This window comes from Nelumbo nucifera, chromosome 1, assembly GCF_055504915.1.
Source record: "Nelumbo nucifera cultivar China Antique chromosome 1, China Antique-T2T, whole genome shotgun sequence".
Classification (NCBI taxonomy): Eukaryota; Viridiplantae; Streptophyta; class Magnoliopsida; order Proteales; family Nelumbonaceae; genus Nelumbo; species Nelumbo nucifera.
Genome location: NC_142649.1, coordinates 95,292,549 through 95,318,396, shown reverse-complemented (window position 1 = coordinate 95,318,396; position 25,848 = coordinate 95,292,549). Strand labels below are relative to the sequence as shown.

The following is a 25,848-nucleotide window of genomic DNA, read 5'->3' as shown; positions in this document are numbered from 1 at the left end:
GGAAAACCCACCACGTAACTCGTGTCAAAAGGATCTTTGAAACGTGGCAAGGCCGCTTTTTTACAACCCGATCACGTTGATGTCAAAAGAATCAGCAGAGATATCTACGTGGCAAGGCGGCATTGTTACATCTAGAAGATTAGATGGAAAAAATGGATAAATACAGAAAATTTGATCCAGGGGCAATATGGCAAAATGGTCGAATTGCGGGGTAGCATTTGAGATTTGACGTCGGACACCAAAACCAATGGCGGGCGGGACTCCACTCACCCCACTCTCGCGTAAAATATGAAATGAAAGTATGAAACTGAAGAAAATACAACCATCACTGTCTCTGTTGATTTGTTCATTGAATTCAAAATTGAAAATCCATTTGAATTGAATTGGTAACGCTCAGATAAACAGGTATTGTTGAACACAATTAGGATTAAGCATAGCGATCTTTTGACGCTCTCCTCCAAAATCCATCCTTCGATTTGTGTACCACCGTCTCTGACCATCTTCTCGACTGTAATTTTAATTCTTTTTCTTCAGGGTTTTCCATTTTCCGTTCTATTTCGAATCTTATCTCATAATCTCTCCAGGGTTTTGGTTTCATCAGTTTTTCTCTTCTTCGTCTTATGTTCCATTTCCTTGCGAATTCTCTCTTTTCAGTTGTCTCTTGTCATTGATACTTGGGTAAATTTTACCCTGTTGGAGGCAGTAGGAGCTGGATATATATTCTTTTGTTCATCTTATAACGGTTTTATCGTATTTGATAGGGGTTTTAGGTTGATTTGGTGATTTCATAGACTTTCTGTAGTTAAAATTCTGTTTGGCGCAATGGGAGGTGTCTGTTCGGGTGGAACCCCGAACGGTGGTTCAAAGATTCTGGCGAAGAATTCAGGAAATTCTACGAAGGTAAGGACGATGAGTAGCTTCGACAAGCAGAAAAAGGGTTATTTTTCGTTTTCCGATATGGACGTTTATGAGAAGGCCCCGCTGAAATACGACTCTGGTGAGCTTGCATTATCCTCCTCAGGCAAATTGAAGCCGTCGCCAATAAGGACAGGTGCTAGCAAGGTAAGTTCCTAAGGACTTTATATTCTTTATTCTTAAATTTAAACTTATTTCAATTCCTATTCTGAGTTTAGTAATGGATATATTTTTTAATCAATGTTTTATTTGCATTAAGAATAGATGGGGAAATTCCATTAGTTAATATTGTTCTCAGGAAAATTTCTGGTGCCGTAATGGAGGCAATATCAGTATTGTACTGGCTGTTTTTCACATGCATTTTACAAGGTGCTTTTTTCAATCATACGTCTAGAGTTTGCCATAGAAATTTCTAATGGAATTATCTGTTTGGAAGTAGCTATAGATCCCTGAGTCTTTTATAGGTTTCCGGTTTGCATGCAGCATGCCGACATTCCTAGTAAACTTATTTTGATCCAATCAAAGATGATGATAACTCTGATTACTGGAAAGCCTTCCGAAATCAAGAGATTAAATGTGGTCTTGAATATTGCCTCTTTCTGAAGCATCCGGACCTGATGGTCCTTTCAATCCTGTTTCATCAACACACTTTTTCACATAGCAGTTGATGTTGCAACCCAAGATGGCTTGAATTGGTTCTACGTCTCACCCTTTTCGATATTGCAAGGATGACAGAAACATGGCTAATCCAAAAGGTCCCTTGCTAGGGGGATGGTTTGGACCTGGTAGATCAGGTGTCCAGGTAGCAGAAAACCCCTCTGTAACTGCAGGCTTCAAAGTCAGACTTATTTTTGAAGAGTATTACTTTTGCTTTTTCTAATCTTAAAATTCCTGATATTCTTTATCATAGTATTTAAAACATAAAAAAGAACTCCCTCACTCACTAAACTCAATCAAACATTAAAATTCCACTTCTTGATAGAAAAATGCAGAAACTTTCCTAACTATTTTACAGATTTAGTGAATATAACTTCCTGATGCAGGAGCCAAAGAGCCAAATATGGAATTTTCTGAAAATTTACGTATTTTTGTATTTTATTTGGGGTATTTTGGTCAATTTATATGTTGTCTGTGGGGTCTAGTATTTTGATTTATCTAGTCATAGTTGCATTTCTATAATTTTCATTTTTCCTAGTTCTAGTAGGAGTGCAGGACTGGCCACCCCTATGGTGTCTATATACATATATAAAGTGCAAATGGGGATATGATGAATGAATAAGGTTGATTTGAGATTTTACAGCCATAAGTTCATCAAAAGACATCCATTCAAATTCAGTGTTCTCAAAGGACTCACTGATTTAGGTGAGTTTTCCTTTAATTTATCAAAACCTGAAAATTTCCCATTTTCGCCATTTTTATCTTTTTGTGTCAAACTGTATCTGACCTCCTATATCTGAACACCTTCATATATCCTTATCTTTTATCCCTCCAAATATCATTAAAAAAATTCCACCTAGAACCCTAGGTTCCATAGATTTTGAGCTTCCTCCCAGTCCCAAATTTTTTGTCCTTTTATGCCAAATGTACTCCAAACCTAACTAATCTTAGTCACCCTCTACAATTATCCATTCTAACCCTATCTATGAATGTTCACTACAAAAGTTCCTATCTAGATCTATTGAAGTTTTTTCATCATCTTGGGATATGTTGTGTTGGTGCCTTGAATTCTAGTTGTGATCCATTCCATGACCTGCTCCGAGTCAAGTTGAGAAAAAATCCGAAGGCAAAATTTCATAGTAAGCTATGGTGGAGAAGAGGGCTTGGACTGTTAGGCTCAAGCCTGTAGCCCACCACTGACCACCACTGGGAGTGCGGGGGCTCCACCAGTAGTATGGACTCGACCCACTAGGCTGTTTCTTGTATACCTCATTGTATCTTGCGCAGGAAACTATCTTGTATCTTAAGCACCAAGAAAAGAGAGTGTGGGAGTGTGTGAGACACAATGAGAGAGGGTTCTTCGGTTGTATTGGGATATAGGGTTTGGTGAGAGAGGCTGTATACACTGTGAATGTAACCTCTACTGTTGATAGTGGATTTCTTCTCCTTTGATGCCTGTGGACATGGGCTATAAGACGAACCATTTCCCATTTCTTCTCCTTTTACACTGTGAGTGTAACCTCTACTGTTGATAGTGGATTTCTTCTCCTTGTCTTCTTTGTTGTTCCTCTTCTTTCTTCTGTTCCATTTGTTTATCTTGCTATCTTGGATGGTTCAAGCCCTACAAACTTTGGTTCCTGGGTTTATGGTTTTGGGACATCAGTTGGAACTTGGGAGCTGAAATTTGGTGTCTTACATGAGACTAGCAGTGCAATTCCATATATTATTTGGGAACCACACAGGGTTTTGCATCCAAAAGTGGGAATCACAGTACAGGATAAACCCGTCCTAACCCACCTAAAATCATCTTATGGTCATTCAAGTCCTACATCACTTTTGCTACAATACCATCATGAGAATTATGAATGATAGAGTTTTTCCTTTTACCCGAAATTAATTTTCAATGTTACAAGCCTTGCCTTAGTGGATATCAGTAACAGTATTCTGATTGTTGACAAGGGAATTCTCTAATTGAAATGGAGAAAAGGAGAATCTGGATGGTTGTGTTAACCTTATTTTCAACTTGAGTTTACCTTCATCAAGTGCACTCTAGATTTTGGTTTTGTGATCAATAGGTGGATAGAAATAGAAACGAAATCAAATAGGTCCCGCATTGGATAATATAGAGCTAAATAATGGTCTAGATCAGTAATGCATATTGACACCATGTGACTTTATGTTACTTTTTTGTTGATTTATGTACACATGTTGCATATCTTTTGTTCTGGAATGGTATCAGCAGCAAAGGATCAGTCCATCAAAATCTGCTGAGGATTACCCCCTAGCATACCTTTTTCTGCTAAAGCCCTTGTTAGAAGCTCTTCAACTATCAACAGTAATCAAATCACTTTTAAGCCCAGATGCCAGGTTATTAACCATCAAGTAGTAAATAAACCACTTGCATGCCTAGCTGATGGTCTATTCTTTGTAAAGTTGCCATGAAGTGTTATTTTACCATTATACTTATTCTGGATTTATTTGAAGTGGTCATTCATTACTGTGGGTTCAAACCATTTGGCAAAGCATGATAATTTATTGTGCTGAAGAAGACACCAATTGCTTTAATATATCATATTTCAGTCAAGACACAAGGAACATGGAACATTTGATTCTAATCATCTGATAGTTGAATGTAAGGGCCAAATTTTCCTGCATTACATAATTATCCAATAATACTTTAACACAAGTATGAAAACAAGGTAAACATTATACTAGGAGATTCCGGCGCTCTTTGGGTAGAGTGTGGCAATATGATAGAAATATCATCTATAGATGTTGAAATACTTTCCATTCTTTAAGATTAGGTAAACAAAATGATTTGAAGTTAATTAAACATTGAAATATGCCTCAGTTCATTATTTAAGGTGGGGAGAATGGTATATATAGTCACACCAAAATGCCCTTGATAACATAATCTGCAATAGATACTGTTTTGGTAAAGTTCTTGATGTTGCAATTGCAACAAAATGCTCATGCTTGTATAATTAGGACCATTCAAACACCAGGCTCAATAAGGAATATTTCTTTGGCATTTGGCTATAGACTATTGCTTCTCTGAAGTGTGTGGTGTTTGTGCAGTAGTAACATATACATGTTACATAGAACAAGAATAGATGATATGCTTTTGAAGTGTGCTTCATGATTTTTATCATGTTAGAAAAATGAATATTTTATTGTCTTCGGAATACACGGTCATGGCTTGTTATCGAAATTCAATATCTTTCTAGCATATGCACTTATGTAGGATAACCTTTGAGTTCACTTATTGCAGGTGCCACAGGTGGGCTCAATTTTGGGAAGGGCTGGTATTGTTGGCCTAGAGAAGGCTGTGGATGTCCTAGATACACTTGGAAGTAGCATGTCAAATTTGAACCCCACAGGGGGATTTGTTTCTGGGATGGCTTCACGAAGGAATAAAATATCTATTCTAGCATTTGAAGTAGCTAATACAATTGTTAAAGGAGCCAATTTATTGAGATCTCTTTCTGGGGAAAATGTCAAGTTCTTGAAAAAGGAGATTTTATACTCCGAAGGAGTACAACAATTAGTATCTACAGATATGGAAGAATTGCTGAGAATTGCTGCCACTGACCAAAGGTTTCTATAGACTTTAGTGTGATTTCAGTGCTTGATCTACATCTCAGATTTTCTTGTATTGTGTGCTTGCAGGGCTACTGTTCTAGGGCTGAATTGAGTTGTAAAAATTTACTATGAAATTATATGTTGAAAATCCTCCCTTAAAAAAATCTGTGGGAAAACCCCATTGACCTAAATACATCCTATATCAAAAGGGGAGAAACTGGATTGTTCTCCACAAAAATTTCTGGATGCTATAACCTAAAGACCTTTCAACAGAAACTACTATTATCAGATGCTATTAATGAAAAAGAGAGTAAAAAAATAGGCACATGATTAGTCCATGACAAGGTACCCACAAATTTGCAATTTCCAAACCTTCTTGATGGTCATCTATTAAATGTAATATCTTCTGAATATTAGGAAGATTGGGCAAAAGATGCATCTGTCCCAATCAGTTTGGCCCAAAAGATTGTCATAAATGTTTGTGCTTAACTTCAAGGAGATTGATTTCTTTTCATCTCCCTGGATTTTTTTATGCACAATGTCTCCCTCTTTCTCTCTCTCTCTCTCTCTCCCTAATTTCTTTTCTCACTTTTACAGGGAAGAGTTTGACATTTTCTCCAGAGAAGTAGTTAGATTTGGGGACCTTTGTAAAGATCCTCAATGGCACAACTTAAGTCGTCATTTTCAAAAGTAAGGTAGATACTTTATAGTGCTTTAAAAGTCACATTTCATGTATCTGGTATTTACTGACATAGCAAACATATTTCTTGAAATTCTTGTTTGATGTTTCAGATTGGATTCAGATATTACAACACACGGAGAGGAGGTAGAAATTACAATGCAAGAACTTTCAACCTTGGCTCAGCATACAGCTGTAAGTTATTATTATGGCCTTAGTGGATGATGATTCATTTGTGTGTGTTGCTTGACAATTTTCTTTGTTGGACACATATGTTCTCATATAGTATAGTTTATTGAAAATTGCATTGATATTTGGACAGCCATTAACTTAACCTTTTGGAGATCCCCTTGCATGTACAAAATTTTATGCATACCTTATTATTGCAAACGATTTTCTATTCTGTGATTTAGATATGATGGATATGTTTTCCTGGGAGTTGTTTATGTCATTTGTGTCCCCGTTCTGCAACTATAAGTATAGCTCTCTTGACTTTATTTTATGTTTTTTTATATCTTTCAAATAGTCTCTGGTTAATGGAAGTGGTATCTAAGAGCCTTCTAAAACTATCACCTTTAGGTTGTGTTTGGTTTGAAAGAAAAGGTAGGAAAAGGAAGGGAAAGGCAGGGAAATCTGTACAGACCTTGTATAGGTTTCCCTACCTTTCCTTTCAAACCAAAAACAGCCTTAAAGAAACTTTAGAAAAAGGGTTTTCTTAATTTGGTTACTGCAACAATAAAGGTGGGGTTCCTGCAGAATTTTTTTTCTTTCTCCTGCAGGTTTCTATATCAGTCTTTCAGATTTGTGTATATAATCATAGACTTGGTTCATTATGAGCATCATGGGCATTTGGCAACTTGGCCCCATTTGGTGTTGATTGAGTGATTCACAATAGCCTATAGGTAGTTATCCAGCCTACAGTATGCTGCACATTAATCAACATCCCAACACTCATCATGATGGAAAATTAAGTCTTTTTTGAGAATTTTCTAGATACTTATAAGAATGACACTTTGAACAATCCATTAGTTGGAAAATTCAATAAAGTTTGAGTAGAATCAAATGGTTCAAATTAATCCAATTACTCCTGCCTGAGGAAACTCCTTCGGAAATCCATAAAAAATTGGCATGATTTACCAGTTAGGCATTTGGTTTCACTTGGAATTAGCTTATTGTCTTCACTTCTGAAAGTAAAACACAAACAAATTATTTTTCCTACATGCATGGGAAGGATATTTTTCCACTGGTTATGCTAAAAAGGAGAATGAGAAGAGGAAACATAATATTCTAGTATATTTATATAAGCATTTTGCATTGTACTGTTGTGTTTTATTCTTCTAAAGAGGATTTTCAATTTTTAGAAAATACCAACTTATTTAATCCTGTAACTTCTTGTTTAAAAATTCTCATTTGTCTGGGTGTCAAATGAGCTGATCTTGTAACTTTAATTTGCTATGACAATGCTTTGCTTTTATCTATTTCAGATGGGAAACTTTTGGTTGCTAAATTTGATTATAAATGAAAGGTTTAATATTTAGAGAACACTTTTTTTTAAGAGTTGGCTTCTTCAATTGTTGGAAAGTACTTGTTTTCCTGGTGTTCTTTTTAAGTCAGGAAATGGAACAAGTTATTTTATATTAGATGATTTTCAATGGTGTAGGGACATAATCATTAATGTGATACCTATTTAGGTTTTCCACATTTTTTATGACATTCCTTACAAGCTAATGGAATCATAACGTTTTTTTCATGATTATGCATAACTTCTATGTTTTTATCAGTTATGCCTTAACTTCTATAGAAGTTAGTAACATTGTTCTGTTTTGAGGAGCTAACTCATTTTACACATGTAGGAATTGTACCATGAATTTCATGCATTGGACAGATTTGAACAAGATTATCGGCGGAAGCTCGAGGAAGTAGACTCCTTACATCTCCCTCGAAGAGGTTAAAACACATTCAGTTATTTTTGATATCATAATTTCTCAAGATGTGTATGAAAATTGCTGACTGGATATGGTGCTTATGAGTAATCAAGTTCTATTCGTTGAATAAAAGATCAAAATATTTTGTGAAGGGATTCACACACGTTTGCTAAGATTTTCTTTAATTTAGAGTCAGTAGTATCAGAATAACTGCATAAGATTTGAGCATGTACCTACTTAATACAGAGCAAGACTTTAACTATTCTACTAATAACTTCTTAGAGAAAAACAGCATGTACTTTCACTTTTTTTTTGTAATAGTTTATCATTATGAGAAAAAAAAAGCATGTTGGACTAGTGTTCCTTAGTAATTGGATACTTCATTTTATTATTGTCAAATCTAGAGGTGCCAAAGTATTACATTAGGGAATATGAAGGAGAAAAAATCCCATGCTTTTTTATTATTATTTTTTTGATGATGGGCGGAGTAGGGTCTAGGAATGGAAATGGGGCAGGTTCCGGGCAGGGACCGTACTTCCCATCCCCGATCCCAACTATGACACAAATCCCCATCCTCGACTAGTCGACCCCGATCCCTGTCAGGCATAAAAGTGACCCTCCATCCCCAATCCCTAAGGAGATGGGTTCCTTGTTGGGTACCCAAAATCCCGAAATTTTTAATTAAAAGCTTTTTGGAAAATAGATTTATTTAAGATAAAGGAAAATTTAAAAAATATATAAATAATAATTTAAATATATTTTGATATATAATATAAATAATATTATATGTATAATTTTAATATATATAATCAGGGTCGGGGAAGCTAGGTACCCAACCAGGATAGGGAAAATTTCCATCCCTAGTAGGGTCCTACTAATTTATGATATGGTGGCAGGCTTTGTGGGGTGAATGAGGGGCTGCGGGGGTGATTAGAGATGAAGAATATGGAGGGAAAAGCAAGTAGTTTCTTGTTGTGCACCAAAGAATGAGTAAGAAATTAGAAGAAAGAGGGGGAGAACAGGAAAGAGATAGATCACTTGGAAGAAGAAATAGAGGGGGGGTGGGGGTGGGAGAAAAACTTCTGGTAACAACTAGAAATCACTAAACCAATGACTCTAATTACAATGACTCTATCTAACTCTAATTACAACAACTAGAAATGACTCTTATTTAACTCTAAGTACAATAATTCTATTGATAGACTCAATTTGTTAACTTGGATGTCCCCTTTCAAACTCCAATTTGAACTAGGAAATTGACCCAAGACAACTCCTATTACTTTTGAACTAAGACAAATCCATAACTAACCCATTAAGACACTTAATCAAGGTCTCCAATTCCTAAACAACTCTAATAACACTTTCCTAATCCAACTAAAGCTACTTTGATTTAAAGACATCAGAAATTACTTAACAAAGTAAGCTGCAAGTTCACTAACAATAGTAATTACGAGAATTACTATCGTGAGTTACTATAAATAGTATTTTCAGAATAACAAGAACTAAGTAGACCCCACTTTTAGTTTTCACCAATTCTTCTCCTGTAAATTTCCTTTAATATGAGAATGAGGCCAAAATCCTTTTTCAAACCATTTCTTCCTTTTCTTCAAATCTGTTAGCTTCTTTTTGGGTTTTCAAAGAGGCTCAAACTGATCCAACCAAGTCCCTGCTGCTGCATCATTTTCTTTTCTGGGAAGGGGAATGGTGGGCAGTCGGTTACTACATAGATAAATGTTGATACCTATATGGGCACTAGACACGCTTGGACATCCTTGCTGTTAAATGCTTGCTATATGGTTACAATTATAAAAAAAAATGCAAGAAGAATCAAGAAACCAAAGAATGTATGTGTACTCTTCTCATGGTGTTCTTTTTGATCAAAATGTTTACACCTTGCATGAGGAATACCGGTTTCTTATTAGTTCAAGGTTTTCATGTTCTTATAATGTGTTTGATTTCTTTTTCTGCTTCAATCATGCTAGTTTTAATTATGCTCATCCTCTTCATTCACTAGGTCAACCAAAAGCTATTTATTTATGGAATCCTTTTGCATATGGTATTGGGTATCCTCTTCATTCACTAGGTCAACTAAAAGGCCATTTGATTGTTTTTGTAGGAGAGAGTGTCATGATAATACAGAGTGAGCTCAAACACCAAAGAAAGCTTGTGAGGAGCTTGAAAAAGAAATCTCTCTGGTCAAAAAATTTGGAAGAGGTATATGATATATGAACCAATTGTTGCCACTTATTTTAAAAGTACATTATAGTATTTTGAGAAATTTTCAAACAAAAACATTCTCTGTGCATTTGTTATTTTCTTGGTAAGCTGTTTTCTGCTTCATACAAGCCCCTACTTATTATTAGAATATGGTGAAGAATTTCTTCAGAATTTTGCTACTACTATATGGCATGTAATCTGGCAGGGTGTAGTTTATGATAGTAAAAAAGTTAATCATTTCTTCTTCTAGGTCATGGAAAAGCTTGTTGATATTGTCACCTTCATATATCAAGCGATAGTGGAGGCCTTTGGAAATAAAGGTACATACTTGTGAACAATTGATCATTCTTCCATACATGAATTTGATAAAATGCTAAAGCCATGTATGCTTTTATTCACTAATTATCTTTTAATATTTATAATTGCTGAATCCAAGATTATCATGCATCATATGTGTCTCATCATAGAGGTTTTTTCTTCTTGTCATGAAACCGGATTAGAGGAAACTGACCTCAATCCAGCTTGGTTGATAATTGAATTGCCTATGTTTGAAGAGCCAGTTGGACCAATGTAAAGTGCCTAGGTGGCTAGGTCATGCACTTTTTTGTAACCCAACCTATGAACTTCCTAGGTTTTCTAATAATGCCTTACTATTTGGTTGGGTTTGTAGAAGTCCCATTTGTAGCTTCTTAAATCCAGGAGTAATCTCCATTACTGCAGTTCCAAAGAAGATTTCACTTCCTGTGGAAATACCTAATCCGTTATGAGATATGGCAGGAATAGGGGTGGATAGCAAGGATCCAATTCATAGCCCTCAAAGACTTGGTGCATCTGGTCTTGCATTACACTATGCGAGCATCATCAGTCAGATAGATAGTATTGTAAGTACAATAGCTTCTTATTCCAATATTTGGTGTAGTATGAGGGATGGCATCTATATGCATGCTAGTTATAACATGTACTGTAATAGCATTGTAGAAATTTAAGAGGTCTTGATAAGCAATGGCATTTTCTGCCCAAACTTTACATTCTCATATATATAGTTACTTGTCAAGGAAAAAAGAAATCCTATGTCACTTGACATGAAATCCTTTTGGAATGCAAACATTACAAGGTTTTGATAAGCAATGGCATTTTCTGCCCAAACCTTACATTCTCATATTACTTATCAAGGAAAAAAGAAAACTTACAATGACATATAGTTTTAATCTTACATTAAATACACACACACACCGCTTAAATGCAGTGGTTTAAACATTAAAACCCAGCCTGAAGCTTGAACCATTCTCCCCTCCTGGTCAACGGGTCAGTGATTCAACCATCTGTGTCAATGGGTCAATGTGTAATACCATCATAAAAGTTAAAAAAAAATCAATAAAATAATAAAAAAATCCGGTAACCTGCTGAACATGTCAGGCAGTTCAACTGCCTAGGCCACGGGTTGTTGAGTAAGTCAATGGGTTTTTTGTAAAATAGTGGTTGGAGGTTGACCCAAATATGTATTGTGACTGGGTCACCATTTGTGATGACTCAGTTACAATTTGTGGTGACCCAAACATGTATTGTGGCTGGGTCACTTAAACGTTCACAATTTGTGGTGCTCAAAATGAAACCTAACTGGATTGCAACATTTGCAATGTCCCATCAAACTTTAGTATGTTTCAACTCTTTTCACATAAATACATTCAAGACATGGAAAGAATTCAAAATTTCATTTTACATGAAAACCTTTGCAAAATTATTGTGCATTCATGAGAGAGATAGTTAATAGTTTTGTTACAAAATATTGAAATATGTTTGGCTACTTGTTTCTGTTGCATGCACTACTCTGGATTTGGTTTATTTTACTTACAAAAATAGAAAAAAGGCCATTACCCAATTTTGGTCTCAGCTATTTGGGGTCTTGGGAGGGTTGAGACTGGATACGGTCCGAAACTTTGGCAGTTTTTTGCACAAAGTGGTCCCTCTTAGACTTGAACCCATGTTCTCACACTTGCCAGCCAGACATTTTACCATTACACCAAGCAATGGCGCCTATTAAAAAATAGAAGAAGACATGTAGTATAAAAAATTTTGAGGAACAAAATAAAGCCAACCAATTTATTCTTGGTTGGCCTAAAAGAAAACAAGGCCATTATCCAGTGTTAGTCCTAGCTCTCTGGAGTCTTGGGAGGGGTGGACTGGATATGGACTTAATTTTTGGCATTTCAGTTGGCCACAAACAAGATATTGGTCCTGTGGAGGTTTGTGCTTTTGCAGTTTGTTTGGGCTTGTGGAAAGAGAGAAACATGAGGATCTTTGTTGGGAGTTCCATTGACCAGTTGAATAATGGGGAATTGATAAAATGAAATGTTAGGTATTGGTTATATCAATTCTTTGTTTTTGTCTAATATTTTATTTTTCTGTTTTCTGACTTTATAAAATACTATATGTCTTGAAAAACATGTTGACCTCAACAATAAGACTAATTCTGCATTGCTTCTGTAAAGTTGTCATTTTTATTGTAAGTATTTACATGATTTAGTGATTAGTTGAATGGTTTCCATGAAAAGCTGAAGGTTTCCTGTTAGTGTTTTAATTCATTTCTTGCATGGAAATGTGTTCTTAGGTTGCACGGCCAAGTGCTCTTCCTCCTAATGTGAGGGATACGTTATATCATGCATTACCAACTGGTGTTAAGACAGCTCTGCGTTCCCGATTGCAATCATTTAATGAGAAGGAAGAGGTATGCTGCATCTAGACAGTCTTTACCTCCCACAAACTAGTTGTTCTTATTTTCATATTTATTGCATATGCATATGATCTTCTGATTCCAGATGCATGTACACATGAGCATCATGCAATGTATTGTACAAATTTCCTTCCCTGGAGAGAAAAGAAATTGTACCTTGACGTATACCTAGTAGTGCTAAATTTTATTTACTGATATCTCTCCATCCAAGTAATACTGATCATTGAACTTGAATCAAGATTTTTCTACTTAATATTAATGGAAATTGAGGATCTCTCTCTCATGTGTTCTCCATTTTCATATTTATCTGCTGTAATACGTATGCTTGCAGTTCACGATTCCCCAGATCAAGGCTGAAATGGAGAAGACCCTGAAGTGGCTTGTACCTCTAGCATCAAATACAACCAGGTGTGTCAATCAAGTGTTCTTTTCATATATCATCTACATGGCCACGCTTTGCATATGATATCTTCTGGAGTCTTGGAGGGGTGGACTCTGGACTAGCTACAGACCTAATCTTTTGGCATTTTTAACCTGAAGTGCATAGTCGCTCTCAAACCTGTGTTCTCTTGCTTGCACAAGTTCTCATTTTATGAACTGCTTCTTATGATTGCTTTCTTTTTGATTATGAATATTGGCATTAGGATGTATTATAATTTATGATCATTGTTTTTTGTCTTGTCCTAACATCCTTTACCGTTCTGTTCATTTTCTGTTTTTGGTTTTATGGCAATTGGAAACAGAGCACATCAAGGTTTTGGCTGGGTTGGAGAATGGGCAAACACTGGGTCAGTCAAGGCTTCCACTCCCTCTCTCTCTCTTTCTCTCTCTCTCTTTGTTTTCAGCACCTAATGATGATAAGCGCCCCCTACCCTTCCTAACTAAGGGCACTAGAAAGACAATGTTGTCATTTTTTATGAACATAACAAAACTTTGCAAGAGTTAGGGATGCAAACGGATTGGATCGGATTCAAACCAGGATATATCCAAATTCAATCCAATAGCATATATGCTACATTCGATTCGATTGGATCTCACAGATGGTGATTTGAATCTGAATCTGCAAAGGACATTGGATATCCGAATCTGATCCGATATGATTTAATTTCTAAAAAATTTAATAAATTATTAGAAGAAAAAACATAACAGTTTATATAAAGAAAAACAAAAAATACATGTATTTTTTCAACTATTTTCATCATTAAGTCTAGAAATTTTCTCTTTTTTTTTTGAATTTTTATTTTTTATTCCATGTCATTTTTGAAATAACCAATGAGATGCTCTCTTTACCCATAAAAAATTACCTAAAATCTCTCTCTCTCTCTCTCTCATTTCAAAGAACCTAAATAATCTCCTCTCCTAAAATTTCTCCTAAGCTACCTTCCTCACTATCCCCACATTCTCCTAAATTATCTCTAATTCGTATTTATCTCCTAAATTATCTCTAATTCCTATTTATCCTCTCCCCCACTTTTTATCTGTATCCATCCAAAAAAGTTTGAATTAAAAATTTTAAGAATTATTTATATATTCTAGCAAAATTATATAATAACTTTAAAATATTTATTAAAAACACAAAAATAATTATAATAGATTTAATAATATTCATATTATTAATAATTTTATACTTTTACAAAATTCATCACAAAATTAAGTACTAACAATATAAATTATGATTTTCCAGATTATTCAATTTAAATGCTATACAAATAATAAAATATTTAACATTAAAAATGAAATATTATTTAAATATTTCAATAACTAAATATCTTAAATAACAAATATTAGAAATATCTAAATACTTATATAACAAAATATTTAAAATTATTTAATATCTTTAAAATAAATAAATTCAAATAACAAAAAAATTAAATATTGTACATATTATTTAAATACTTAAATAACTAAATATTTAACATAACTAGACTTTAAGTCATTAAAATGACAAAATTATGTAATAAATTTTAAAAATTTCTTAAAAGTAGAAAAATAATTATAAAATAATATTAAAATGAATGAATAATTTAATATTTTACAAAATTATAAACGAAATTATGTAATAGTAGTACAAATTATTATTTTACGGGTTATTAAATTCAATAAGTAATTACATATTTTACATATTATTTAATTATTTAAATAAGAAAATAATTTAAATAATGAAATATTTAACATAACTACATTTTAAATAGTTAAAAATAATGAAATTATGTAATAATGGTACAAATTATTATTTTATGGATTATTAAATTCAATAAATAATTAATATTTTAAATTTTAAATAATGGTATTATTTCAATAACTAAATAGTATTGTAAATAACTAATTTCAAACAAAAATTATTTTCAAAAAATCAATATTTATTAATAATTTTAAAATCTTAATCCATATTTAGTATATATTCAGTAACTATTTATTGTTTTTGTGTTAAATATATTTTCAATAATTATGTATAAATCTATTTTTGTTTTGATATTTAACAGAAAATTTTCAATAATTATTGGAGATTAAACTACTTTTATTTAAATTTTTTAATTTAATTTATTGTAATTTTGTTATAATTTATTAATTAGTATTTAATAGAGATTACACTATTTATTGACTAATTTAATATATTTTTTAGTATTTATTGTATTTTTGTAATTATTGTATTTTCATTATCAATATATTATCAGTAATTGTGTATTTTCGCTATAAATTTTCAATAATTATTAGAGATTAAACTATTGTTATTTATTAGAGATTAGACTTTTAATTTAGCTGAAATTAAGAGTGCTCATGGGTTGGTTCGGCTCAGTTGTACGCTATTTGGCCAACCAAATCGACCTAGTTAGGTTGGGGAGTTCGTCACCCAAAACCGACTGATCATTAAAAAAATTACAATGGCATTATGAAAAAATAAATTTAGAAATTAAAGTTTTGATATAAAATATTTTAGGGTAAGAAATATAGGAATTTTCTACTTTCCCGTATTAAAAAAGTATAATATATATGGTCGGGTCATTCAATTTTGGTTGGTTTACTAATGGTCAAAGCGAAATTGATCCAACTTGGTTAGGTTGGAAAATTTTTGAACCAAAGCCAATTGGAAATACAAAAAAACCAACCAACTTGGGTCGAGTTGGTCGGATTGGTCAGTTTCACCAGTTTGATAAACCACCCTAATTGAAATTAATTATTGTTATTTTTGTATTGTAAAAAAATGATTAAAAGTAGTATATAAAATATAAATAATTATTAATTATTTAAACAATAAAAAATATAAAATAATTGTATACTCTTATGTTTGTATTGTTTAGTTTTCGCTTAACAAATCCCGTGCATTGCACCGGTCCCTGCCAGTTTATTAATATATACGTCTTTTTATAAAAAGAGAAATAATTCAATATAAATATATGATCTGGATTCAATCGTATCCTATTATCTGATCGGATCCAGGGATAATCTGAATCCGAGAACAAATAGAATCGGATCCTATTAGAAAAATATATTTCTAATACGAATGAACGTCTCTTTAGTGCCCTAGCTTGCTAGGGAGGATTCTGATTATCAGGAATGTGGTGCTATAAAATCATTCACTTTTTTGTCCTTTCATACGGTATTTACCAGTCTGAAACAAGGTCTAAAATGATAATTGTTCACTGACAGTTGCGAGGTTAACAAGAAGACAGATGCACAAGGTAATCTGATTCGCCTGCAGACACTCTACCATGCAGATAAGCAAAAGACAGAAGAATATATCCTTGAGCTGGTGTCATGGCTTCACCATTTGATTAGCCAAGTAAGACACAGAGACCATGGATTCAAGCCATTCTTTCCTGTTCGTTCCCCAACCCGTAAAGCCCTACTTCTACCGCTGGAGAGCCATCAAGATCTACCCCTGGTCAATAATAAGAAAACCAACAGGATTGTGCAGTTATCTCAAGAAGAGCAGGATATGTTGGAAAGTGTCAGCTGGACAAGGTCGGTTCCTGAAATAAGCAAAAGCCAGGAGTTTTCCACAGTCAAGAAAAAGGGGGTCTGCCGTTGGGGGTCAAGCAAGAGCACTGGTAGCTCTCCAACTAGGGAGTTCGGTGCAACCCAAAACTGGGAGACTAGGACTAATGATATAGATGTAATAGATGGGTTGATTATATAGATCTTGGAGTTTTTTTTTTTTTTTCTTAATTAACCTCCAATATTGCATTTTATTTCATTTCTTCATTTACATTTTTTCAATTCTCTTTTCTATAGTGTATATGATCATCAGTCGACGATTCTGTATCATATAAATATAATATTGATATTTTCATTTCTGCTGGTGTCATGTCTCTAAACGTGTGTCATGTGGAGTAATTCCACCCCTATACTTAAGGTGGGAGATAAAACAACTATTCAATTACTGCTTCAAATTTCTAAATAAGACCATCTTTCATTAACACTAATTTCATAAATTTATCATATCCAAATTAAGATCACTGGAGATAAATCAAAGGAGTATGCATCTATGTGAAAAAATTGGTTTCTAAAACAAATAATATATATTGTTTGTTTTATATGTTTTTAAACCTGCAACTGAAATCTTTTTTTTTTTGAATTTCTGACTTAAAAATATGTTTTGTTTGGCGATTTCATATCATGTTTATCTATACTCCAAAATAGAACATGTTTCATTGCTAATGGTAATTTTAAAAACAAAAACACATTAATGTTGTAAAGCATCTCTAAGTGATTTTTTGCTTTCATTTTAGAACATATTTCATTTTTTTTTGTTTCTATAGTAATTTTAAAAACAAAAATATTCTTGTTCTAAAAGCAATCCTCTTAAATGTTTTTTTTCCCTGTTTGTTGCATTTTAATAGAAATGATCATCATCATCCAATCATTATTCCCAGCCATATGGGGCCAGTTACATGAACCCTGTTTTGCTATTCTGTTTCATAATTTTGTTTGGTGTCATAATCATTGTTAAAATATTAGTGCTTAAATCATTTAATACTAAATTATTGTTTATAAAAAAAAAAATATATCATTTTTTACTACTTCAACCACATGATTTTTGGCCTATTCCTATTCCTAGCTATTTTGTCCCGTTCAAACTTGTAGTATTTCATTTATTCTTGCGGTGTTGAAGATGGTCTTTTAAGTGACCCAAACATCTTAATCTAACTCCTCTCATTTTATCACTTATTGGTGCAACTTAACTTCTAGATGATTTTGAGTGAATTGATCATTTCTAATCATGTCCTATCTACTTTTTTCATTTGTCCGTCTTAACATTTACATTTTACTACACTTTAAATATATTGTTTCTTTTAACAGACCAAAACTCTGCTCCACACAACATTATTTTCTTACCACCATTTTATAAAAATTTTCTTTTGGCTTAACTCATATGCTCTTATCATATTTTAATAGAAAAGATAAAATTATAAAAGAAAAGAATGGTAAATATGTTATTCACCCATTTCTACGGGCTTGCGATTTCTCTATTCAAGCTTGGCTTGTGACCCTAATTGATCTTATATTATAAATAATATTTTTAATTATATATAATAATAACAAATAATTTTTATATATATAATTTTTTTACATGTATAGTTTTTTATTTGGATAAAAGACTTAAACATCCCTTCATTTTTCTCCTAAATACTAAAAACCTCCCCTCATTTTTTAGATTGGACTTAGACCACACTTATTAGGTGACGTCACTAGACAAAAATGTCCCCTCTGTTGACAATCCATGAAGAGGGAAGAGGAAAATCCTAAATACTAAAAACCTCTTTTATTTTTATATGAAGATTAATTTAATGTTGACTGCCGAGCTCAAACCAAAACAAGCTCAAATGTAAGGGTCTTTGTATTGAACTGAATTTGAACTCATGTCTCTAACTTGAATTGAACTTGTGAGCCTAATATTTTTCTGTTAAATTGAGCTTGAATGACCTGATATTCAATTCGACTTGACTTGAATCCACACTTACTCATCGGTAGACTTTTTTTTTTCATTTTTGAAGCCAAAATCACCCATAAATTGCACCATTTCAACCAGATTCGTCGAAAATTAATGTTGAGATGACATGGCTTAACCGAAAATTCTAGGCGTGTTTTATGATGGTTTATCCCTTACCCTCAATATTAACTCTAGGCGTGTAATTTTAGGAGACTCTAAGAACTTGGTTCAACTCTTCTCAGAAAATACTTCTCTTCCTCAGCGTTAATTTGCATTGGATAATCGTTGATTGTATGTAGACTCTCTTTTGTTTACCGAAAAATCGAAACAAAATTTTGGTTTTGGTTTTGGTTTTTTAGTCATTGGTTTGGGCTTGGTTTCTCGTTTCAGATTTAGGGTATAAAATTTTGATATAGCCAAAATAACCGAATAAGAAATTTGGTTCAGTCCTTTCGGTATTTCTTTAATTTGGTTTGCTTTTGGTTTTACCTCTGAGAATTTCAACTAATTTGGTAATTGATGCGGTACCGGGCACTCCTAGCTGGCTGCTGACTGGCTCCTTATTGGCGACGGACGACACCTGAGAAGATGGAGATGAATGATTCCCGAGGATTTTACCCAGTGAGAATACTCCGATGCTTAAGTTAGAACGCAGGGGAAAGAGAAAAGAAGTGTGTGGTAGCTAAGAGTGTAGGTCGCGCTTTTTCACTATGCTTGAGAGATTAGAAGTTTGAAGAAGAAGCTTCTCTTCTGCCTTGAGGGCTTTTATAGGGGCGTTCTTGTCAAGTCGGGCGTAATCGCCACTGAGCCCCTGCCACAGTCGTTACCTGTCAATGCTGCACAGGTGGCCGTTGCAACGTACTCCTTGCCTGGGTGAGTGACACGTCTCCAAAGACCAGGCGCGCCTCCGCCTGCTGAGAGACGTGGGTGCAGACTGTCAAAAGGACAGGGACTGCTCCGTCAGTTAAGGGACGTGGCGCAGTCTGATCGGTACGGCCTGTCAGATGGAAGCTTCCTGAGGAACGCTCGTGTTGCTCATTTGCGAGCTACTTTGTAGCGAGCTCGGAATGCTTCAGGGTTACCCTTAGTAGAATTGGTCCCTGTGATGACTTATCTGCTTGGGGGCTCGGGCGAGCTGGTTTCCCTAGCTCGCGAGCTAAAGTTGCATCGGAATATCCCTTTCGGGGTAGCTTAGGGAACCCGGAGCTCGCATTGTGGCGAGCTCCTTCTTTTGCGAGCTGCTTTATGGGCTCGTTACTTGGCCGTACTAGGCCACGATGTTGAGTTGTTGCTCGTGCTGAGTCAGGTCCACGTGTCACCATTTCGTAGGTCGGGCCAAATCATCCTCCATCAATTGCCCCCCACTCCTCGAGCTGAGAGCGTTGCCTTAGTGCGAGGAGTTTATGAAGTATGATGGACTAATTTGACCGAAATTCAAACTTGATTGACTACTCACATTAAATGTATTCACGAGAATCAGGTGATCTTCTGACTTTTCGAATTCCGAAAATGTGCTGAAGTGGCTCTTAACTCCGGACACCGTGCAGCCGTCATTACCTTAATCATGAAAGACGTGCAGCCAATCGCTTTTGGTTTTCAAAAGGTGTGCGGTTAGTACGTCTGCGAACCGTTGGATTTTCTTTAATCTGGGCCGTTGATTCAGGGACGTGGGGGCTATAAATAGGAGGGCCCTCTGGGTCTCATTTTCCCTCACGCCATCTTGTTGTCTTCGGATTCTGAGGTCACGCATCTGTCAAGTCTACTCAAGTTCCTCAACTCACTTCACCCCATCCTTTCTGGTGAGTTTCAATTACTGTCAGTCATGTTAGGGTATCCGTACCATATTCGTCACTAGGGCAGTGACCAGGACGATGATGCTCCCTCGAGCTCGGGGAGAGCTTGGGAGCAAGTTTCGGGGGCCAGGGAGGCCTCCGGCGAAGGAGCCTCCACCTCCCGGGGAAGGGAGCCCGACACTTTTGGCCCTTCCTCCATGACAGAGGGGAGACTTAGGTCTCTAATTAGTTATTTCCACCTCCCCAAGGACCTCCTCTACTGCCTTCCCACCGGTAACTTTCTTTGGGAGCATGGTCCCAATGAGATAGTCATTTACCAGGAGCAGCTCGAAGCTGGCCTGCGTCTCCCCCTGCACCCCTTGATAGCGGAGGTGCTAAACCACTTTAATGTCACTATCGATCAACTCCATCCCAATGCCACTCGTAACATGGTTGGGACTATATCCTTGTGTTGGGAATACTATCTTCCCTTGAATCTCGATATTTTTTCCGCTATCCTCTGTATAAAGAATGCCACACCCGGGGCTCCACCGGAGAGGCGTCTCTATTACTTCTCTCCCCACTGTGGCTACAAGCTCTTGCATGAGCTCCCAAAAAAGATTCCTGCTTGGAAGTGGGATTATTTTTTGGTCCGCAACCCTGAAGGGTGGCCCTTCCCTACTTCTTGGAGGGGCACCATCCAGGACTCCGGGGTTGAGCTGGACCCCGATACTCAGAAAACGATGCTGTCCTGGGCATTAGTAGGCTTCCTCTGTTCGGACTACTTGACCGAGGAGAAGCTCGTGCAGGCCAGCCTGAGCCCGGGTAGGTTGCCTTTTTAGGTCGCATAGTACTTGTCATAACGTTGTGTTTATATACATATACTTCGTTCTTATTGAACTAACACTTTGTGGTTTCTCCTTGGCAGCCATCATGTCTGGTATCGACTTGCACCGCCTCCTTTCAAGCAACCAGAGGCGTAGAGAGAAGAGGTCGCGCTCCGATCGGACTCCCCCCTCGGGGGGCACCGAGTTCGGATCAGCCGAGCCAGTCTTATCCTCTCCGCCTCCTGAGATTCCACCACCTGAAATCCCGCCACCTCCCCCCGAAGAAGGAGCTAGTGGGGCTGGCTTCGAAGGGGGCGAGCTCCCACGACAGGGGGTGACTCCCCGTAATCCTCTCCAGCCATTCCCTTATCCGCGGTTCCCAATGGGGAACTGGGAGGGGGTGAATGATTACGTCGTGGCATGACGGAAGAGCCGGAGGGCGATCTGTAACGACGAGATCACCAAGTGGGGGGAAATGAAGCCCGAGGACCACGTCACATTTGCCTCCTCTCACTGCATGGTGGTAAGTGATTCTTTCCTTTCTTCTCTCGTTTTGCTTCCTTTTGCTGTCCTCTGATCCTCCTTTTGTTGGCAGGTGAATACTGCCATCCATGCTATGGCCCTCCAGATGCGCATCCACCGTGGCGACGCCATCGACCAGCGGGCTACCAATCAGAAGCTCCAGGGCGAGCTCGACCGGACTCGGGGTGAGCTCCATCACACTCGCAAGGGGAGTGAATCTCAGGAGTTGCTCGTCCGCGACCAGGAGGCACAGATTGCCCGACTTTCTGAAGAGAGTGCGTTATAGGGAGGAGTCGTCGAGGGTGGTGGCGGAGAGGGAACTCCTCCGGCAGCAGGTGCGAGACTTGGAGTCTACTCTTCTAGATCGGACTCGGAATTTTGACTAGATGGTGGAGGCTGAGCAAGAGAAGGCGGTCTGGGATTTCAAGGACTCCCAGGAATATCACGATCTCCAGGTGGAATACGGCTCAAGTTTGTATCGCTCTGGGTTTAAGCTCTGCCAGTGGTTGGTTCGGAAGAAATTCTCTGGGCTCAACCTTGACGGCATCACTATGAAGGGCCTGTCTCCCGAGACGGCGGACCAGGCGGAGGAAGAGGAGCTTGATTCTCTGGAGGACGAAGATGAGGGGGTGGATCCTTGAGGCTTTGGCGGTCTTTCTTTGGACTTCTGGTGGTTCCCGGGTACCATAAACCCGGTCTTGCAAAGATCTTTGGTTGGGCAGTTGTGCCCTTTGATTGTCAGACTTTCCCGAGCTGTCTAGCTCGGTTATTGCCTTGTTATTTTTCTTTCTCTTTTTTTTATGGTAATGAAATTTCTTCTTTTTCTTCCAAGTATGACGTGCTCTCTTTATTATTGCTAAGGCGATCTCAACACCCGAGCTATTAGAGCAACATACCCGAAGTAGGACTTCTCGATAATCATTATTTTGAACTGTCCCTTAATCATTTAAGGCATCTCTATGGTGCACAGCGAAGTGATTACCATGTGTGCCCGAACCATACATTTGTCAGCCGTTCTTTAGTTCAATCAACATACTGAAATGAACTATGCGTGGCGGGGTTTAAACCCAAGCTGCTTACGCTTTTCATACTTTGCCTTCATCATCGGAATGGCTGTCTTTCTTGATGTCGAGGTGTTAGTTAGTTCGGTGTTTTAGCTCGTAAGTCGGGGGGTGACTTGTAGTCCGCCCTTGGAGTTTGCCCATGCTGCGGAGACGACTGGGTTTTATTACGCCGATGTCACGTTAGCTCAGCATATTGGCCCTTAGGCTCTGGGAGTGACTCATAGTCCACTCTTGGAGTTCGCCCATGCCATGGAGGCGACTGGGTCTTATTACGCCGAGGTCACGTTAGCTCGGCATTTTGGCCCTTAGGCTCTGGGAGTGACTCATAGTCTACTCAGTGGTTACAGGTAATACTGTCTTAAGTTGACAATGTTCCATGCCTGAGGTACTTGTTTCCCTTTGAGGGTCTCGAGCTCATATGTTCCTTCCCCGAGCACTCGTTTCACTCGGTAAGGTCCTTCCCAGTTGGACCCAAGTTTGCCAGCGTCGGGCTCAGGTACCATAACTTTACGCAGGACCAGGTCGCCAACACGGAGGTTCCGCTTCTTGACCCTGGCATTATAGTACCGAGCTACTCTTTGCTGGTAAGTTGCGGTCCTGATGTACGCGAGGTCCCTTACTTCATCGAGGAGATCGAGGTTGGTACGTAGCTCATCTTCATTCATCTTATCAATGTATGCTTCCAGTCGCAGCGTAGGTAATTCGATTTCTGTTGGGATAACTGCTTCAGTGCCGTAGGTGAGGTTGAAGGGAGTCTCTTCTGTGGCGGTTTTCTCCGTAGTTCGGTAAGCCCATAGAACATTGGGTAGCTCGTCTGCCCATAATCCTTTAGCTCAGTCCAGACGTGCCTTCAGTCCACGGATGATGGCTCTATTTGTGACTTCTGCTTGACCGTTTGCTTGAGGGTGCGCGACCGAAGTGAAATTCTGTCGTATCCCCATATCTTAGCACCAGTTTTGGAATTTGATGTCCTCGAACTACTTGCCATTGTCAGAAATTAGTACCCGAGGTAGCCCGAAGCGGTACACAATGTTCTTCCAAAAGAAGTTTTGGACATTCCAGGCTGTGATCGTTACAAGAGGTTCAGCTTTTACCCACTTGGTGAAGTAATCCACTGCTACTACTAAGAACTTCCTCTGGCCTGCTGCTGGCGGGAACGGTCCAAGTATGTCGATGCCCCACTGTGCGAAAGGCCACGGGCTGGTGAGATACTTGAGGTCGGCAGTAGGCTGATGATGAATATTGGCATGCTTCTGGCATTTGTCACATTTTCTGACGAGCTCGATGGCATCTGCCTTCATTGTTGGCCAATAATACCCCTATCGTAATGCCTTTTGGGCAAGGGCCCTGCCCCCCAAGTGTCCGCCGCACAGACCCTCATGAGGGTCGCGGAGTACAAGCTCAGCTTCAGTAAGTCGCAAGCAATGCAGGTAGGGGAGCATGTAGGATCTCTGGTTCAGCCGTTCGTCTATTATGACGTATTTGGCTGCCTGGCGCTCTACCCTTCTGGCCGCATTGCAATCTGCAGGGAGGGTCCCGTGTAGCAAGAAGCTCGCGAGTGGGTCAATCCAACTCGACTATGCTTGAACGACGGGATTGACCTCCTCTGCCCCCCTGAGAATGCTGGGCCAAGGCAGGTCCTCTATGTACACGATTCTCATGGTAATATCGTTGGTGCTGGCTAACTTGGACAGGGCGTTGGCCTCAACGTTCTCCGACCTCGGGATTTGCTTGATGAAGTGTGAGTGGAAGTTGAGCAGAGCTTCTCTTACTTTGGCTAAGTAAGCGATCATGGTTGGTTCGCGAGCTTCGTAATCTCCTGTGACTTGGTTTACTACGAGCTGGGAATCGCTGCAGATGACGATGTGCTTGGCTTTTACTTCTCTGGCTAAAGCTAGTCCAGCTATCAACGCTTCGTATTCCACTTCATTGTTGGATGCCGCAAACTCGAAGTGTAGTGCGTATTCCAATTTTGTGCCACTTGGGTCGTGCAAAACTATTTGGGCTCCGCTGCCCTGCTGGTTCGAGGAGCCATCCATGTGAAGGATCCAAGGCTCCTCATCCCAGTTCGCGCTTGGCCTAACTAGGAGAGATGCCTCACTAGCTGCTACCTCATGGGGCTCAGACTCAACTGGCCTGGGAGCTCCAGGCTCACCCGAACTGGGGGCCTCGTGCTCAACCGACCTAGGGACCTCGGAGCTGAAAGTGCACTCGGCAATGAAATCTGCTTTGGCTTGGGCCTTAATAGCAGTTCGCGGCTTGTATTGGAGGTCGTACTCGTTGAGCTCAACGACCCACTTCGTTAATCGACCAGAGACCTCGGGCTTAAGTAAGACTTGCCTCAGAGGTTTGTCGGTGAGGACGATAACAGTATGAGCCTGGAAGCACGGATGAAGCTTCCGAGCTGCAATGACCAGTGCGTAGGCTAGCTTTTCTATCTCTGGATATCTCGTCTCTGCTCCCTGCAATACTTTACTAACATAACAGATGGGTCGTTGGACCCGATCTACTTCCTTTATTAGTACCGAACTGACCACTTCGTTGCTTGCCGAGAGGTACAACTCTAAAACATCGCCCTCTTTGGGCCGGGTAAAGATTGGCACACTAGGAGGTATCTCTTGAGCTCGTCAAACGCGAGCTGGCAGTCTTGGGTCCATTCGAACCCTTTGCTCTTAATTGCTTTAAAGAAAGGCAGACAGCGGTCCGCCGACTTGGACATGAAGCGGCTCAGGGCGGCTACACGGCCATTCAACCTATGAACCACCTTCAACTTTCGAGCTGGTCTCATATCTAAGATGACCTTAATCTTGTTCGGGTTGGCCTCGATGCCGCGCTGGTTAACGATGTATCCTAGGAATTTGCCCAAGGTGACACCGAAGACACACTTGTTTGGATTCAATTTCATGTTAAATTGTCTCAGAATTTGAAAGACAAAATGCAAGTCTTGTATTAATTCGTGTGAGAACTGAGTTTTGACGACCATGTTGTCTACATAACACTCTATTTTTCTGCCAATTAATGGCTC

The 25,848-nt window shown here is 38.0% G+C and overlaps 1 protein-coding gene across 2 annotated transcripts; it reads left to right on the top strand.

Annotated features, from left to right (window-relative positions):
- Nucleotides 1–267: 267 nt before the first annotated feature.
- LOC104605554 (protein PSK SIMULATOR 2-like) lies at nt 268–17,001 on the top strand. 2 transcript variants are annotated; one of them, XM_010270370.3, is made up of 13 exons: nt 268–405; nt 762–1,062; nt 4,844–5,169; nt 5,752–5,844; nt 5,947–6,028; nt 7,687–7,780; nt 9,875–9,972; nt 10,226–10,295; nt 10,753–10,856; nt 12,584–12,700; nt 13,038–13,114; nt 13,450–13,494; nt 16,355–17,001. In XM_010270370.3, the coding sequence occupies exons 2-13, from the start codon at nt 823–825 to the stop codon at nt 16,842–16,844; spliced, it is 1,836 nt and encodes a 611-aa protein (XP_010268672.1). In that variant the 5' UTR covers nt 268–405; nt 762–822; the 3' UTR covers nt 16,845–17,001. The 2 variants fall into 2 exon arrangements, with proteins under 2 accessions (XP_010268672.1, XP_010268673.1); XM_010270371.3 differs by having other exon boundaries at nt 270–405; nt 792–1,062.
- Nucleotides 17,002–25,848: the final 8,847 nt, after the last annotated feature.

Excerpts from the sequence above, each read along its gene's own strand:
- LOC104605554 (XM_010270370.3), top strand. The coding sequence starts at position 823 with ATGGGAGGTGTCTGTTCGGGTGGAACCCCGAACGGTGGTTCAAAGATT. Across the intron at positions 10,296-10,752 it reads GGAGGCCTTTGGAAATAAAG|GAATAGGGGTGGATAGCAAG; the intron begins GTACATACTTGT and ends GAGATATGGCAG. Across the intron at positions 12,701-13,037 it reads CATTTAATGAGAAGGAAGAG|TTCACGATTCCCCAGATCAA; the intron begins GTATGCTGCATC and ends GTATGCTTGCAG.